Below are 17,938 nucleotides of genomic sequence, written 5' to 3'. Positions count from 1 at the left end.
TTCTCACACCGTGACCACGTTAACCCATGCCTCCGCCTAGAAGGTGCCCGCCCACGCCTGCCGAGATGGGCCCTGCCATCCTGCTCGGCCTCCTCCCTTCTCTGCCCGCAGGCTGCCCAGAGCTCTGGCAGCTTCTGGCCGTGCTCGCCCTGCACAGCCACAGGCGGCCGCAGCCCGGTCCAGTCGGCTGCACAGACAGCACCACGGGGCTGGGCCGGCGCTGGTCACTGGGCAGGAGGACCAGACACTTTTCCTGCCCTCGAGGAGCTCACAGTCTAGTACGTCTCATCCCCTACTAGACTGAAGCTCCTTGAGGACAGGGATCGTCATACTCAACCTCGGTGTCGCCCGACTCCCAGGCCAGGCTCTGGGACCCAGTGAGGACCACACAGCCGCCGAGTCCATGCTCAGCACACGGCATTGCTGACATGGCTGGAGAATGGCGGCGTGAAGGTGGAGTAGCTCCCCCGAGTGTCCCGGGTGAGGTTTTAGGGCTAAGTGCAAGTATTTTATATACACACACACACAGGCATGTATAAAAACATCAGGTCCCAGTTAATAGATGTTTTCTTGTGAATGGGTAGCACAGGTCATTGAGTATTAGTTTATTCTGTTTGCTTTGTGTTAGTCAGAAATGAAGTTAATACAAATTAACTTTGTATTTGAAACATGTAGAATATGGCTACCAAATAAACCAAATAAAATATAACTTTGTAACATAATAGCTTGCCTGGATAGCTGTATGTAACAGTGAATCACAAACAAGAAAATGGAATCTTTCAGTGACTTTTCCGAAAGTTTTATTATATGCAAGATTCAAAGAAAATACTAAATTTTGGGTAATCCTTATCCCAGGTCACTTAAAAATGTTCCCCAATCCCACTCTCCTGGTCTGCCATAAGAGAAGCATTGTGGACAGACTCAGGTTCTCATGGGCTTCTCTCCTCTGATGGGACCACCGCTTGTTTTCACCGTGTCCTAAGTTAAGAATAGTGGCTCTCAGAGACTCTTGTTGGCAGCGGGTCGTATGGGGATGGGTCAGCTCTGACTGAAAGGCCGGTCCTCCTTCTGTCCTGGGTCCTTGTTCGTAGGTGTGCCTCACTGAGGAAAATGAGATCAGACTCTTAGCAGCCTGTTGGCAAGTGTAAGAAATCCTTCAGTAGGAAATTCCTCATAGTGTGTGCCCTAGCGTTTCGTACTGTGTTCCTGACAAGTTCTAAGAGTGCACTGAATATTCTTTGAGTGAAGGAATCATATAGTCCCTTGCTAGTTCAGTTCATTGTGTGGCAGCTACTGTGCCAAGGAGACCACATAAACTGTGGGCGTATTTTCCCCTTTGGAGGTTATGTTTAAAGTTAGCGTTGCTGAGCAGCACTCTATGTGACTAAGACATCTGTGTTTCCTTATAGGAAGAGATTGTCAGCTTTATCTTCGGAAAGCATTTAATGTGCGGCTTCTTAAATCCCTTTTAGACAAATGAATGCAATAAATAAAGTTATCCATTTAAATTTTGTACCCTAATTTTTGTTATTTAAAAAATTTTTTGTTGACATGCAAAGATGCAAACTTACAGACATGCCAAGAAGTAAACTCATTGAATTTTCATAAATTGGGCACAGTAACCAGAACAAGAAAACAGAATTGCCTGCACCCCAGAAGCCCACTAGAGACCTCTTTCCAATCAGTGCTCCCCCTCCAAGGGTAACTACTCACCATAGGCTGGGTCTGCCTGTTTTTGAGCTTTATGTAAATGCTGTCATTCAGTGTGTACTTTTTTGTTGATGACTTATTTTTGCACAACATTTAGTTTGAGCTCACCGTGTTATTTAGCTAGTCGTACCTCATTCTTGTTGCTGTATGTGCTCCACTTGTGACTCTACCGTAGTTTATCTCTTCTACTACTTTGCATCTTGAGGCTTTGAGACACAGACAGCATCAAGACTGCTGCTGTGTGGACATACTAGATGTGTCTTTGGGGAGCACCTGTGCACAAACACCTGGTGGGTGCATGTTCACGCATCCGTGTGCATGCAAGCTGTAGCTTTATGTATTGACAGCGCCTGTTTTTCTAAGTGGATGCTCCCGTGCAGCATCCCCAGCAGTGATGAAAGCTCCTATTGGTTCAGCCATGGTTTTTTTAAACCTTTGGGAATTGATCCTTGTTTCTAAGCGTGTCATTTTCACATGTGAAGGGTAGGTTAAACAAACAAACATAAGTGATATGTAAACAATTTGCCTGATCTTTTCTATCCTAAAGAACACTGACCTTGTAAGTGTCTGCCTGGAAGGCCCCCAGTCCCGGGTGCTTCAGGAGGCCCGGTAAGCCGACGCTATGTTCACTGGGAGCAGGTCTCCATCCTCTGCAGTCAGCCATACAAATCACAGCGTTGAAAACCAGTGTGGACTGAGTGCCATGAACTCTTAAACAGTACTTCATCTGAACGCTCATGGTCCTTGGAGGTGTAGGTGATGTTGTTGTCATCATTTTACAAGTGGGGAAGTGGAAACAGGCCGGGTGGCTGACCAACCGTGGGCCACAACCTGGGATTCAAGGCAAGTCTACCTGAGTCCGGGGCACAGGCTGTCAACTGTCACGCTCTGCACTTTGATCTGAGACCCAGCTAAAGTCAGTAAGCTCCCCGGCTATGATTATGACTGGTGGGCAAACTCTTAACATTGTTTAGTCTAAAAGGAAAAAGAAGAAAGAAAGAAAAACACTGTTACACGGAATTCCTGCAGCTGGTTTTCTTACATTTGCTTGAGTGTCAGGCAGAAAAAGTCCCCCAGGACAAAGGCAGCATCTCTGGCTTAGGCACAGGAGCCCCCACTCAAGGACTTTGAAGGGTGGCATAGTTTCCATGGGTTATCACTGTTGTATTGTTACATCTTGAATGTGCTGTGTTTGGACGCTGTGGCCCTCTGTAATCCCAGAGTCTGTGGGAGCAGTTTTGTCAGTTTTCTGTAAGGGTAAGTCTCTCCAGGGGTACTTGTGGCAGCTAGAGGCAGGCCACCCAGTGTGCGTTAGCCAGAGCCTATACTTGGCTACTGTGTCCTCATCCTGTGTCCATAATACATAGCCTTGTCTTCAGCTTGGATCTGGGGAGAGTGCTAGATGTTGTGTTTGTTGTTATAACTTGATATTTTCGTGTTTGCTTCTTAACTTGATCATACAAAACTGGCCTTCGAGAAATCTATTTGACCTGGAGGAGGGCATGGCAACCCACTCCAATATTCTTGCCTAGAGCATCCTCATTGGACAGAGGAGCCTGGGGGGCTACAGTCCATAGGGTCACAAACAGTTGGAGACAACTGAAGTGACTGAGCACACACACATGAGCTTGGGCGAGCGACTTAGCCTCCCTGGAAGAGTGGAGTCATGAGTCCTACCTGTGCTCCAGGACTAAATAAAGTCATCTAAAACGCATTAGTTTTCATGCTTGTGGTGGGCACACATACTTGGTAAGTAATAGTAAAAACAGAGCTTCATCTGAAGATCCACAGGGGACCCAGAAGTCTTGGACACAGAAAGTGATCAGTTGCTGTTTTGAAAAAGCTAGTTTTTCATGTTTAAAAGTGGTAGCTATTATTGTCCAGATACCAAAATGCGAGGCACATCTTTTTGACATTTTGTAGAAGTCTTATGGACATCTTCTACAGGTGTTTTTTAAAAATCCTTTCTGATTCTTCATTTATCCTAAAATGTGAACTCGAGATTAAAAACTCTAGGTTTGACTAATAACATGAGATTACTTGTGCTTCTTTGCTGTGTTTTTCAGGTGGTTTTATATCTGCTCTCAAAATTCCTCTCAAAGGTGGTGTCTGAATTCCCCCTTAGTCATCATATCAGTATCTTCCTTCTTGTTGCCATCTTGCTGGTCTCCATCTTATCTAGAAGAGTAGCCTGTTTTTCAGTTATTCCTGTATTTTCAGTATAAAATGTTTCGGGCCTTAGCCTTCCCAGTAATAAAAAATAAACAGTAAATCTAAATTTAATAGGAACTTAATGTACAATTTAAACTGTTTTCCATGAAAAATTACATCATACCTGTTCCTTCCCTGAGGGGACCCCACACCCTGATATTCAGACCTTGACAGTTGTGGCTCTGCTTTACCTTCAGCTCTGCAGCTTGGTTTTGCGTGAAGCAAACAAATTTCTGGGGAGATTTAAACTTAAATTTCATAAAAGTTAGCCCTTTGTACTTACATGGTTTCACAGACCATTTACCTTGCTGATCTCACAATAATTCTCAAGGATAAGATACCATTGCTCTTTTCACTCAAGGCTCAGAACACCCTGTGACTTGCCTGGATCGTGCAGCCAACAAAGACTGGGTGCAGGACCCCAGCCCCCTTCTTCCCAGTCCCAGGACCAGTGTCCTTCTGGTCTCTACCCCAGGGTGCCCCCTTCCTTCTCCACAGTCCATGACCAGTGTCTTTGTGGTCTCTACCCCAGGGTGCCCCCCTCCCCACTAGGGGGGTCGCTGGCTGCTCCATCCCTGCACTCCTCCTCACTCTGTTGGCTTCCCCGCCTTGTCTTGTTTGTAAGAGAACTTTGGATGATGCTCCCCCTGCAGCTGGAATCCACACATTTGCCAGTTACCATCCGAAGGCCGCCCCCGGCACCCACAGCGAAATCCTCACACTCGTCAGGCAGCTGCCGTCACTCTTCCCTTCACCCCTGTTTCTGGCACAGTTCTTCTCCTCTCTCTGTTCTTAATTCCCTTTCCCTGAATGTCATCTTCAGGGTTATCCCTGCAAACATGGAGAAAGAGTGGAGCAGACATGGATATCTGCCCTCCTCTCTGGACAGTGGACGACCAGTGGCTGCAGGTTAACGGGATGGGCAGGTGAGGTGGGTGCGGGGGCTCCGGGACCGATGGGAGCAGCGCTGGCTCCGTGTGGGTCCCCAGTCCCCGGGCACCTCACCTACACTGGAGGACGCAGCAGCTCCTAGGGCACCCAGTCGGTTCTCGGTGAAGGGGGCTGTTGCTACGAAGCCATGGGCTTACCTTCTGCACCTCTTCCTCTCACTTGACCCCCCAAATCTGCATTTTAGAAATACCATTTGTGTCATACTTTCAGTGATTGCTCTAAGTATTATACTGTACATCTTTAACTTTTCACCGTCTTGTTATTCAGTCCCTCAGCTATGTCCGACTCTTTGCGACCCCATGGACTTCAGCACGCCAGGTTTCCCTGCCCTTCACCATCTCCTGGAGCTTGCTCAAATTCTTGTCCGTTGAGTTGGTGATGTTGTCTACTTAGACTTAATCTTTGTATTTCACTTAAAATTACCGCCTCAATCCTTTCTGCTCTAGATGTTATATTCATATATGTTAGTAATCTCATAAGATTCCGCTTTGTGTTTTAAGTAGCATTTTAAGGAAAGTAAGGGGGAAACCTTATATTTAACCCCAAACAGTGCTGTTTGTTCTTTCCTAAAGACCTTTCTTCCATTTGATTTTCCCATCTATCGAAGAACTTCTTTAGCATTTCTTGTGGTGTGGATCTGTTGATTAGTTTGGGGTTTTTTTTTTTTTAATCTGAAAATGAATTGAGCTTCATTTCACTGTATACAGAACTCTGAACCGATGGTATTTTTCCTTTTTTTTTTCCTTTCAGCACCTTAAATCTTTCTTTCGCTATCTTCCAAGGAGGAATCACTGGCCTTTCAAATTATTCTTCATCGTATGTCATGTGTTATTTTTTCTGGCTGCTTCCATGATCTGCTCTTTATCTTTGGTTTTCAGCAGTTTATAACTAGGATGTGCTTGGATGTGGTTTATTCACTGTATTTGTGCTGCACTGAACCTCTTGAGTCTGTAAATATGTCATTTCTTCAGCTATTTTTTTCTGCTCCATTTTCTCTCTGCTTTTAAAACTGTCTTCTGTGTATGTTAAATCTTTTGATAGAGTCCTTCAGCAGAGTCCCGAGACTCTGTTCTTTCTCTCTTTTTCCCCTATCTTTTTTCTCTAAGTCCCTCAGACTGGATACGTTTTGTTGATATATTTATCCTCAGCCTCCCTGACTCTTCTCTCATCTCCATCCTACTGATCATCTAGTCCTATGGAGATATTTATTTCAGATATTCTGGTTTTCGTTATGGAATTCTTTTTTATAGTTTCTATTTCTCTGTTTACATTTCCTATCTTTTCATTAACTATGAGCAAATTTTCCTATATGTCCTTGAAAATAACAGCTCTTTGAAGTCCTTGCTTGCTAATTCCAGTTTCTGAGTCACCATTGGAGTCAGCTTCCTTTAGATTTCTTTTCCTCTTGAGGCTGGATTACATTTTAGTGTTTGTGTATCAAGTGGTTTTAGATTATGCCCTGGACTTTGTGGCTGGTAAGTTGTGGCAACTCTGGGTTCAATGTCATTCCTCCCAAGACTGGTTGGTTGGTTGACTTAGCAGGCAGCTAACTAGGCAGGTCTCAATTGCAAGCTCTCTCCATTCTATGAGCTCCAGTCTCGATTCAGCTGAGTTCAGTCTCAGCTGGGCCGCCTGGAGCCTACCCTACATGTGCATGGTACAGGGGTCAGCAAGTGATTCAGGCAGAATTTATACTCAGAATTTGAAGTACCCCCTCCCTGGCTCCCTTCTTCCTGGGATTTCCCCCCTCATTTTCCACCAGCTGTGGTGACCCAAACTCAGTCCTCTGGTTCTTCAAACCAGTAGGATGGTGGCCAGCTTTTTGGCCAGTGGCCCGTGAAGTGGGACCTCGCCCAGTACCATTCTTTCCTCCTAATGTCCCGTCCCCCAGAGCCTGACTGCTCAGCGCTGTGTCAGGGTTGTCTCTTCTGTCCTAGTCTCTGCAAGAGGAGGGGTCACATAGGATCTTCTCGAACTTGCCCAAAATACCAAAGAGGTCACCATTTTAAAGTAGGATTTTAGTAGAAATAACTTTTAAAAATAATTTTGAGATGTGTGACACCGTAGCCAAGCAGAAGTGCATAACATCCAGAAGTTTGAGACACATAGTAAGTAGAGAGAAATGCAGATTTTATGTTCATGAAATGAGATGCTGGATCTGCTGTGTGTGTTTATAAGAGAAGGAGGGGAGAAACCCGTGCTGCAGCACCAAGGTTACTGCAGCTGCAGAGACACCGTCCCAGCCTCATCTCAGGCCTCCAGACTTGTTTTCTGCAAAGATCCCGGGGCGGGGGTGGGGGGGGTGCTTGTTGAAAGGTCAATTCCATTCCTTTGTGGTGAGGCAGTGTTGGATAATTATAAGAGATCATGTTTCAAAACTGGTATTCCCATGAACTTGCTAAAACAAGCCATTTCCCTCTTTTTTTTTTTTTTTTCCCTTCATCCAGTTTCTTGCTGCTCTTTCTCTGGGTATTTTCCAGATTAGCCTAAGTAGCTATGAATCCAGACTGATTTTCTATCCAAAGCAAATTTTGTGATGTCATCATAAAATCATTATGTTTAGGTGATCAAAGTCCAATCTTTTTTTTTTTTAAGTTACTTAAGCATAAAAGAAATGTGGTTTCAAAGAAAAGAATAGCAGTGTAATCACTATCAGGAAAAACGCCGCAGAAATGAAATAGATTAAAAAAAAAAGAAAACCCCAAGGCATGTAAAAGTACAGAACTAGGTAGCATTTACTGAAATGTCCTACTGATTTCCTTCCCCTACTTTGTTTCTCCATCCTAACAGTGAATGGGATGGGCAGTGTCGTTCTCCTTTATGCACAAGGACACAAGTTGAGATGGCCCGGCTGCCTGTGGTTACCCAGCTCCCAGCTCTGTCCCTTCTGCTGGGACAGTGGTCTACTCGAAAGCTGGAGATCTGCTTTAGTATCTCCGCTTCATGATGGAAACGAAGAAGTTGTCAGACCACTTTCTTACTCTCCATGAAAATTCCTTAGACGTGAAGTCACATCCTGGGAAACCTCTCCGCAGCAGCTTGCGGAGCCTGGGAGGCCAGGTTCACAGGGGTGCTGCCGCCGGAGTCGGAGCGTGCTTTCATGTGTTCACGTCCTTTTACTCTGAGCCGACTACTTGTTTGACTTTTTCTCCTAAAGTGAGGAAAGTAAAAACAAAACTCATGTTCAATAAATAGTTTTTTTCCCCCTCTTCCCAATTCTCTTCCTAGATAGGGCTCATGGCTAAAACAAAGAATGATTACCACATGCTCTAATGTTTGTTAAATGAGAAGTCTTACTATCCTTTATTGCTTTATCTCTCGGCGGGTTTGAGACTTAGAAACCACCGACCCAGGAAGAAGCATGCGGGCTCGTTGCCAGTTCACATTAGGCAGCTAAAAGCTCTCAAATGGAATGTACTGCTACTAAAAATATTTGCAGTTTGGGAAAATATGTTTAAATTTGACCTCCTTGAGACTCTGCGCATTCCAGTTTTTTTGCTCTGTGTTCCACAGTGACTGTAAAGAGAAAAGCTCAGAAATGTCTCCATGGGCACTCTTACTCCATCTATGGAAGAGTCTTCCCGTTGTAAAACCAGATTCCTTATGAGTTATTTATATTCTGAGCTGCTCTAAGCAACAAATTACTTTTTCTCAGAAACATTTTGACATGTTATCTTGGGTATGAGGCTGAAGGAACTCGCTGCCTGGTTACCCCTGCGTTCATGTTCAGTGTAGCAGGTGATGAAGGATTGAGAAGGAGGATTCAGAAGGGAATCAGTGGGTCAGAGAACAGGGGGACAGTGAGTGTGGGTGAAAGGGTCGAGGTAGGGGGAGGCCAAGGGGTCTCCTGATGGCAAGGGCCTCCATGATCTATTTGGAGGTGTTTGTGGGGGGCAATCACCTTCAGATCAGGGTGACCCAGTTCAGAAGACAGGCCATGTGAGTTAAATTGCCTTCATGGGGCTGTTTTAAATAGAGTTCCCATTGCCTTTAAGAACAGGTCACACTTGGCCTTCTCATAGCTTGCCTGTATTTTAACAATTTGAGAAAGTTAGAAACAAGGACAGTTTGTTTCTGTTTTGTTTTTACTTTGTTTTGATTTTGGGGACTTTTCAGTTGTTTAAAACTACAAAAATTTTGGAAATTCTGATTTGGGGTCTGTTACTTACTTTGAGGGTCAGGTGAGTGAGAGCAGAGTGTCGTGATCAGAGATGGCTCCTCTCGCAGGCCGGTGGACCCCATGCCCCCGTGAGGTGTGGGCCCACGGCGAGCCGTCTTCCTCGGTGGCCCGTGTGCACGCTCGGCCCATGCTGGCTTCAGTGCCCACCGTCCCGTCGTCACGGCAACAGTGTGACCCAGGGTCCATGCTCACTCTGGGCGCTTGGAAACGGGCAGCTCTCAGTCCAGCAGGGGCCACCGCCTCTCAGACAGGCACACACGGCGCGTTTTGACCCGTGATTCGTGGGATCCGGAGCCAGGTCCCCACAGTGCTGGCTCTCAGGCACCCAGCCCCCCTCGAGGGTGCCCCCGGCCCTGCCCTGTTGTTTAAAAGTTTTGTGTTGTTTTCTCAGCCACAATCATCTCAATGCAGTGGGAAGGAAACTGAAATCGTATTTTGAAGAGGGGATGGGCTCTTGACTAAATTTTGTTTTTCTCTAAGTGCTGATGTGGTCATTGAGGAAAACATTCCCTTCCCTTTAAAAAAAAAAAAAAAGCCTCCCATGTGTAGTGAGGGCTTGCTGACTCAGGGCAGTCGTGAGATGGATTGTGCATCTTCTCCTGCCGTAGATGCGTGAGAAGCAGCCTGCCCTCGCCTCCGGCAGCCGGAGCGTCTTCTGGAAACAGGCGAGCAGTTCCCAGATTAGAAGGGGAGGCTCTGGGGCAGCTGACCTCACTCTCTCACGGACGCCTCCCTGGGAGTCTGGGGCTGAAGCAGCCTCCGTATGCAGCTGCAGGGCGGCGAGTGGGGGCTGCTGTCTGCACCCGGAGGACCGAGGTCCCTGCTGGCCCCGGGAGGGGGAGAGGGTGCCCGGAGCCTGGGCACCGAGCCCTGAGCGGCCTGGCAGGTGAGCAGCAGTGAGACCCAGTGCTGAGCTGCATGTGCGAAGGCAGCAGGAATTTCAGAAGAGTTTCCTTTCTTCCTGATGAGAGAAGTGCTGGTTAAAGTGAAAGCTGGCAGGAAGGTCGTCCAGGCCTTTTGGGGCGTGTCTCCTACAGCGCTGATGTGGTGCCTCCGTGGGGCTTGCTCGGGGAAACGCTCCCGCCGAAGGGAGCTGGGTGTCCAGACTGTCTGTCCTGGCTCCTCTCTGGTTTTTCAACTTCTCCCTTCCCGGCCAGCTGTCCTTCCTTACCTGGGCTGTGGCTGTAAGCGAACCTGCCCTTTGCATCCAGCCTTCTCTGGAGTCCTTCTGGGAAGCTGGAAACCCGATCCCCTCTCCCTTTCTCATTGGGGCTCCTGGTGTCAGGGCGGGTCTGGAGTGTTCCAGCTCCTGGCAGCAGCCTCCCTCACTCCCTGTGTTGTCTCCCCAGCACCATCCTGGAGGAAGAGAAGGTCCAGCAAGAAGAGCGCATGAGGATGGAGTCCAGAAGGCAGGTCACCGCATCCTGGGACTCCGGAGGGTCCGACGAAGCACCGCCCAAGGTAGCAGAGGCCCCCACCCCACCTTGGCATTCCTCCTGCTGACGCTAGAGGGTTCGGTGTAGGCAGCTGCGTGCTATCTGTGTGGAGAAAACCAAACAGCAGCTTATTCTGAGAGTCATCACTGCAACTTTGGTTTCTTGTTTGCTTCTCTGCACACCACCCTCCTGTGCACTCATTTTCCTAATCTGTGTTGCAGCCTCTGGCTGTTTGAAGCCATGGATGATTGGATTAGATGTGACCTTCCAATTCCCTGACCACCCCCCCTGCCCCCATCGTCAGGCTGAAATGAGCATGCCTGGCTCGGGGGTTTCTCTTTGGAGAAGTTGGGGACCTAAGCCACAAACGCTTTACAGTTGGCTTTGTTTTGAAAGGAGTCTGCTTCCACCTGACCCTGTCCCTTGGGGTTTGGTTTTCTTCTGCTGAGAACCTGGAGCACACTTTCTGCCCTTTTCTCGCCTGTGTCCTGCGGCTGGGTTGTCTGTGGAGCAGGCAGCGCGTTGCATCCGCTTGCTGAGGTCGGTCGGCAGCATCCCGGCCCTATCCTCTGTCCTCCCAGCCTCCAGCCAGCGGCCAGGCCTCCACGCTGCACAGCCGTGCTGGGGCTGGGAGGCCCTCAAACACTCCCCTCAGGTCAGGATTCTTTGTCCTCCTTTTGCCGTGGACAGGATGGTGTTTTCACACACCAGCTTGCTTACAGAGAATAATCCAGTTCAGATTGTTTTCTGGACAGTATACATAAAGGGCTTTTTATGGTTAACTGCTATTTGACATTTGATGAGCTAAAAATACATTAAAAGAACTCTGACAATTCATTCCCTTTTTGAAAAGTGTTCAGAAATCTGTTGTAACACAAAGTGCTATTAAATATTGTACCCATTTTTTTCTTGGTCATTGTTTTAAACTGTATAACAGGAAATATTATTACACATTTAGAGTGAATACAGGTTATTGACCAAGTTCTTCAGAACTTTAGAGGTGAAGGGTTCTGTAGTCTGGCTTCCTCCACCAATGGGAGAACTGAGGCCCAGAGAAGGAGGGCCATGTGCTTTATTCTGAGGGGTCACTCTGAGCCAGTTAGTGACGAGACCAGAACATTTCTCTGTCTCTCCTCATTTAGCAACAACAGAATCCCTAGGTACCCACCAGAAAGCTATGAACCCCAGCTCCTGCGGCCTCTACCTTGTGTATACTGGTTTGCCTGTTTTCTCACTCAGCCACAACTGTGGAATGGTTCGGCCCTGGAGAGCCTCGGAGTTCATTTCTCAGGCCCGGAAATCAAGTGGATCTACGCACAAGTGGCTCAGATGACCGAGCAGGTTCCCTGCTTGTTCCCAGCCTTACTCTCCTTGTCTGTGAAGTGAGGGTACTAGCGTTCCCTGCCCCTTAGGGTTGTCCTGACAACCAGATGAAATTATGTGTTCATAGCATGTGTTTTAGTTCCAGAAGTATGAAGAACTCTGTGTGGTTGGTAATGAGCACAAATGATACAGCAGTCCCCTAAAACTCACAGAATTGAAGAACCTTTTCCATCTAAATGTGATTTTGTATCTCAATCTGTATAATTTTTAATAATTTTCATGTGGCTGAGTTTTGAAGTGAAGTCGCTCAGTTGTGTCCGACTCTTCGCGACCCCGTAGACTGTAGCCCACCAGGCTCCTCCGTCCAAGGGATTCTCCAGGCAGGAATACTGGAGTGGGTTGCCATTTCCTTCTCCAGGGGATCTTCTGACCCAGGGATCAAACCCAGGTCTCCCGCATTGCAGGCAGACGCTTTAACCTCTGAGCCCGCTCTGCTATTAAATAAGTTCATGGGCGGAGGTGGAGGTAGTTGGGCTTCCTTGTTTTACAGAATAAAGGTGAAGCTAGCTTAAATTTTTTAATAGCCTCAAATTTCTTTCTTTAGGACATTTTCAAAGTGTATATTTTGAGGCTCTTTTCTGTAATCAGAGATTGTTCTAGCCTTTAACATGGGTCAGCAGACTACCCCATTGCCTGTTTTCTGTTGATGAACATTTTATTGTGTGAACGGCCCCCTTCCCCTGTGTTTGTTCGTGACTAGGTCCCCCCTACACAGTCGAACCTGTAGTGGTCCAGTTACTGTGTGGCTCAAAAAGATTAAAAAATTTACTCTGTGGGAATTCCCTGGCAGTCCAGTGGTTGGGACCTGGCATGTTTAATCCCTGGTCAGAGAACTAAGGTCCCACAAGCTTTCTTCCATTCATGGGTTGTCTTTTCACTTTCTTGACCTCATTATTTATAACACAAAAGCTTTTAATTCTGACCAAGTTCAATTTATCTTTTTTTCACTTGTTGACTAGCTTTTGGTGTCCTGTAGAAGTAACCATTGCCTAACCCAGAGTCACAAAGGGCTTCCCTTGTGGTTCAGCTGGTAAAGAATCCACCTGCAACACAGGAGACCTGGGTTCAGTCCCTGGGTTGACAAGATCCCCTGGAGAAGGGAAAAGCTACCCACTCCAGTATTCTGGCCTGGAGAATTCCATGGACTGTTTAGTCCATGGGGTCACAAAGAGTTGGACATGATTGAGTGACTTTCGCTTTCACTTTAGGGTCACAAAGATTTACTCCTGAGCCTTCTTCTTCTAAGAGTTTTATCGTTTTAGCTCTTAGGTTTAGAGATATAATCCATTAGAATGAATTTCTGTGTATGTTGTGTGGACAGGGTCTGGCTTCATATTCACATGTGGTATCCTGATGTCCAACATTATTTGTTGAGAAACTGTTATCCCCAATGAAATGTTTTCACACCCTGTATCATTCTTTCCAACTAAGCTCTTACAGAAAATTGTTTTTTTCTGTTCTTTTTAACAAAAGGCAGATTCACCAAAATAATCAAAACACTATTCATATGATGCTCTGTTGATCTGTCCACAGCCCAGCAGACCCGGCTATCCCAGTCCGAGGTCTAGCGAAGGATTTTATCCCAGCCCACAGCACATGGTACAGACCAATCACTACCAGGTATGCATCCACTCCAGGTACAAGATGTGTTCTTTTGTTCTTCACATTCAGAGTGGGGAAGTACATTATATGTATTGATATTGATAAATTAGCACATATATGTTTGATTCCAGTTGTAAAATGCGTTCTTTTGTTCTTCACATTCATAGTGAGGAAGTAACATTATACATACTGATATTGATAAAGTAACACATATATCTTTGTCATCAAACAGATGAACAATTCTCTCCCAAGCGCCAGGTTTCCTCACCTTGTAAATAAGAACAGCGATAGGGCATTTCCTGCAGGCCTTTTTGCCTTGAAAGGCTCATTTGATCCTTTCACGTGGTTGGGGGTTATATAGAAAAACTGCCTTAAACGGTTTGAAATCTCTTTGTTGTGAAAATTCCTAAAAGTTCTCTGGCAGTAATATATCCCTTCTGACTGAAACATAGTAACTGATAATAGCATTTCATGTTTAGTAAAATGTTTTTTGATTAATATATTCAAATAAACTGTGAGAGCTGTCTATATAAGTTATTTAAAAGTTTACTATGTATCACCAGTATGGAATTTTGGTATAAATCAGCACCTAGAGAGCTTCACTGAAGGGTGTGTTGATGTTTGTAATACAGACTCGACTGCACTTTATCTCGTTAAAAAGTAGCCGACAGTCCTTCCATCCAGAAGCAGCCTAATGAGTTAGGGAAGCAAACTCTGATTTCCTTTCTCTCTTCTTCTTTTGACTGAGTGAGAACTGTACAGAGAAACGCCTCCTACTTCCTTTCTGCCTTGCCATTTTTCTCCACATCGAGCCAAATGCTCTTTCTCTGCCTGCGCCATCACTGTCAGTCTGTGCAGCCGTTTCTCTCCCACCATCTGCCCTGGTTCATTAGAGGACAGGCCTGCGGGGATCTTGTTTCTTCTTCACTGGGGGCGTCATGGTGAGCTGGGCAGGAAGGGGCCTATAGAGCGACAGCTTAGCCATGTTTCTGGCTTCCTATTGCTTCTACATCCGAGGATGGTCTGCACTCAGCATTGTAGTAAATGTGCAAAGTAGAGAGTGTGTGCTTTCCTAGTGTACGTTTGCATTGGCTGTCTAAGCTAACAGATGACCTTTCTCGAGGCCATAGTTAAGAGTCCCATTTTCTTGCTTTACTGGCTTCTAGAGGTACCTGCACTCCTGACTCATGACCCCCTTCTTCCATCTTCCAAACCCCAGTATCTCTCTGACCCTTCTTCAGTAGTCACACCCCCTTTTCTTTTCCCTTCTGTTTCCCACTTGCATTTTAGGGACCTTATGATCTCCTTGGGTCCACTGGGATAGTCCAGAGCAACCTCCCCATCCCAGGAGTCCTGACTTATAATCATGTCTGTGCAATCCCTTTGTCGAGCAAGGTGTTCACAGGTCCCAGGGATCAGGCCTTGGACATCTTTGGGGAGCCGTTTCTCTGCTGCCACACTGTCCTCTGCAGTCTTAGTTACTTCCTGTCACCTGGAAGCAGGACTGTGCAGAAGCCACACTGTATAAGAGTGTGACCTGGCCGCTTCGCTCATCCGCAGGTCTCTGGCTACCCTGGCCCACATGGAGTCACAGCCATGGCTGGCAGCATCTACCCAGGTCAGGCATCTCTCTTGGACCAAACAGATTCGTGGAATCACAGACCACAGGAGATATCCATGTGGCAGCCCAGCGTGGAGGTAAATTGGATGTCCTTGGGCTTTGCCTTGTTAATTGATGAGGCTGTACCCAAGGCACCTTTCATTCTGAATCCTAAGATTTCTTGGTTTAGATGACCTTATTCTAAGATCAGATGCTCTCTGGGTCTGTGAATCTTTTTAACTAAAAGATGAAGAGATGCTACTATCGTTAGTCCATTCATTTGAAAAACAGCCCTACATGAGGCCAGTGGACAGACAGAGCCTCCAGCTCAGCCACCTGTGTTAATTTTTACTAAGTTTTCCTGGTGGAACCAAGAACCACTCCTGTAATATTAAAAAACACTTCTTTGAATCCAAGAACATCTGTAGTTGTCTGCTATTCATGTTGTTTTCCTTGGAGTAAACATGCTTTACACTTCATAACATGCATGTGTCACATTTAACCCTCCTCCCATTGTTTTACTTCCAGATCATTTCCACTTTTTTTTTGCTCTTAATTAATGATGCATTCTTCACACACATCTTGGATTACTTCTTTAAAATAGATCCCTGCAAGAGAACAGTTGTGTACCTCTTAAAGCTGTGTCACACACGTTAACTTGAAGCCCAAGGAAAAGCGGCTCCCACAAGCAGAGCATAAGAGAGCCAATTTCCACCACCCTTGCTGCTCTGCTTAATTTTTTTTGGAAAGACACACAGAAAAAAAGTAAGAGCACCATACGTGGGCGCCTGAGAGTGACCCTCCTAACTCCTCCTCTAGGACTCGGCAGCGCTGGACCTGCGCGGCCTCGGGCAGGCGCTGCCCACACACCTGATGGAGGAGCGGCTGATCCGGCAGCAGCAGGAGATGGAGGAGGACCAGCGCTGGCTGGAGAAGGAGGAGAGGTTTCTGGTAACTGACGTGCACTGGGTGCTTCCGCTCCTCGAGCCCCGGGGCACCCGCTGTCCTGCCAGAGACAGCAGGGTTCATCTTGTCCAGAGCAGGAGCGTTTGCTCCCTCAGACTTGTAGTGGTGGGTCGTTTGCTTTTCCCCACTTACTTTTTCTGGATAAATTTCTAGGACGTCAGCAGTGGCTTTGTGGGCTCAGATGTAGAACCGTATCTGTGGTTTTACATGACTGCCACGTTTACACAGAAATGACTCCCACTGAAGTGGCCACTTGCACACAAGACGCCGCTTCTTGCCACTGCAGGCTGGTGACTAGACGGTCAGGCCCTGGGCTTACCTTCCTGGGTCCTCGAGTTCACAGTCTGAGGGGCACAGCCCTCCACCACACGCCTCTAGGGTTCCTGGCAGGAAGTGTCTTCTTGGGACAGCTCTTGCCAACAGCCCCTCAGAAGTCCCTGGGGACAGAGGAGTGGTGACATCGGTCTCTGCGTGTCACGTGGTCCTCAGTCTTCCGAGCCCTCCCCCGTCAGCCCTCCTTCCTGAAGTAGCCGGAAGAGAAGGTTGGCTGGATGGAGTCAGGACTCGGGGAGCCTGCACACAGCCCCACACCCGAGGGTCCAGGGCTGGTCCCTTGGGCCATAAACATCTCCTAGGGCCCTCTTGTCACCCTCTGTGCTGAGGGACTGGACACCATCGACGAGGGGGATACAGCCCTGTTCATGACTCTGGGAGTCCTTCAGGCACAGAAACACTTAAATCAATAGCCAGTGCTTTATCAGACAGATAGCCGATTTTCCCTCATTGATTTGCGTTTTAAAAAGTGAATGTCACAAACTCTCCAGATCAGGCTGAATATATTGCAGTACTGGTGTCTGGTGTGTGGTTGCTCTTGGGGGTTGAGGAAGGCCGAGGCTGTGAATGGCTCCGAGCAGGGGGAACCAGGGGTGCTCTGTGGAGCTGGGGTGACCACAGTGCCTGGGTGCACACAGATTGGGGTTTCAAGGTGGACAGGCCCAGGAGGCGCGCTCAGCCTCGGGAAGAGCTGGTCTATGGGGAAGCTGACCGGCCTAAGCCCAGCTCCATGGTCTGAGTGATGGCAGGTGTCCAGAATCAAGGCTGGAGACTCTGCCGGCTGTCAGCTGTTGGGTTTGTTCCTTCCAACTGAGATAACTTACATACTGCAGACACACAGCTCCTAGGTGTACAGTTTGATGAGTTTTGATAAATGTGTAAGTCCATATAACCTAGTCTCTGTACATAGAACTTTTCTGTCACTCCAGTAGCCTCCAACTCGTGTTCAAGATACATTAATGCATCGTGTAACCTACCCCACGGGGTTCCAGTCAGTGCCATGTCCTGTGACAGGCATGGTGTCCCTGTCCCCTGAGTTCATGACAGTTCCATCGTTTGTTCCTGACCCTCTCCCATACAGCTTTGTAATCTCCTCTAAGTCCACCCCTTCCCTGATTAAATCACTGCCTGTTCATTCAGAGCTTCCCTCACTGACAGCTTGGTGTCTCGTTCTCATTGACTGTTGTTGTTTTAGTCACTCAGTCGTGTCCAACTCTGTGTGACCCTGTGGACTGTAGCCCACCAGGCTCCTCTGTCCATGGGATTCTCCAGGTGATAATACTGGTGCGGGTTGCCATTTCCTTCTCCAGGGGATCTTCCCGACCCAGGGATCAAACCTGGGTTTCCTGCATTGCAGGCAGATTCTTTACCATCTGAGTCATTCTTAGTTATTATTTTTGTATATGAATATGCATTGAGTTTTAGGAAATTACCTTGTTCTACAGAATGTAGAGCTGAGCAGTTGTATAATATCATGTGCATTAGTGTGTCTCCCCCTCTAGAAGCCTCTGAGAATTCTAACTCTCCTCCCTCTCTCCCCTTATCTTTTTTTTATTCCCCTGTATG

At 47.1% G+C, this 17,938-nt stretch overlaps 1 protein-coding gene and 2 long non-coding RNA genes across 52 annotated transcripts in view; 1 reads left to right on the top strand and 2 right to left on the bottom strand.

The window, feature by feature from the left end:
* Positions 1 to 17,938, top strand: part of PTK2 (protein tyrosine kinase 2) — a 194,072-nt gene that overhangs the window by 159,077 nt on the left and 17,057 nt on the right. For 29 of the 50 annotated variants that reach the window (XR_014057697.1, XR_014057696.1, XR_014057698.1 and 26 more), the window contains 4 exons: positions 10,402 to 10,513; positions 13,405 to 13,491; positions 15,034 to 15,171; positions 15,893 to 16,024. Coding sequence is in view for 46 of the 50 variants with exons in the window: in XM_081504175.1 (XP_081360301.1) it covers positions 10,402 to 10,513; positions 13,405 to 13,491; positions 15,034 to 15,171; positions 15,893 to 16,024 (469 nt within the window). In the remaining 4 variants the exon portion in view is untranslated. The remainder of the gene's footprint in view (positions 1 to 10,401; positions 10,514 to 13,404; positions 13,492 to 15,033; positions 15,172 to 15,892; positions 16,025 to 17,938) is intronic. The other 21 variants (XM_081504162.1, XM_081504156.1, XM_081504176.1 and 18 more) reach the window with 2 other exon arrangements.
* On the bottom strand, positions 784 to 3,049 carry LOC145511254 (uncharacterized). The gene is made up of 3 exons (XR_014057702.1): positions 2,753 to 3,049; positions 2,267 to 2,541; positions 784 to 1,101 (listed from the first exon to the last, which is right to left on the bottom strand). It is a non-coding gene; the product is annotated as an uncharacterized LOC145511254 (long non-coding RNA).
* Positions 7,584 to 11,872, bottom strand: LOC145511253 (uncharacterized). The gene is made up of 3 exons (XR_014057700.1): positions 11,693 to 11,872; positions 9,042 to 10,590; positions 7,584 to 8,023 (listed from the first exon to the last, which is right to left on the bottom strand). It is a non-coding gene; the product is annotated as an uncharacterized LOC145511253 (long non-coding RNA).

This window comes from Giraffa tippelskirchi, chromosome 6, assembly GCF_054371585.1.
Source record: "Giraffa tippelskirchi isolate mGirTip1 chromosome 6, T2T-mGirTip1v1.2.pri, whole genome shotgun sequence".
Classification (NCBI taxonomy): domain Eukaryota; kingdom Metazoa; phylum Chordata; class Mammalia; order Artiodactyla; family Giraffidae; genus Giraffa; species Giraffa tippelskirchi.
Note: the sequence above shows the minus strand (reverse complement) of the source record. Positions and strands in the feature narration are given on the sequence as shown.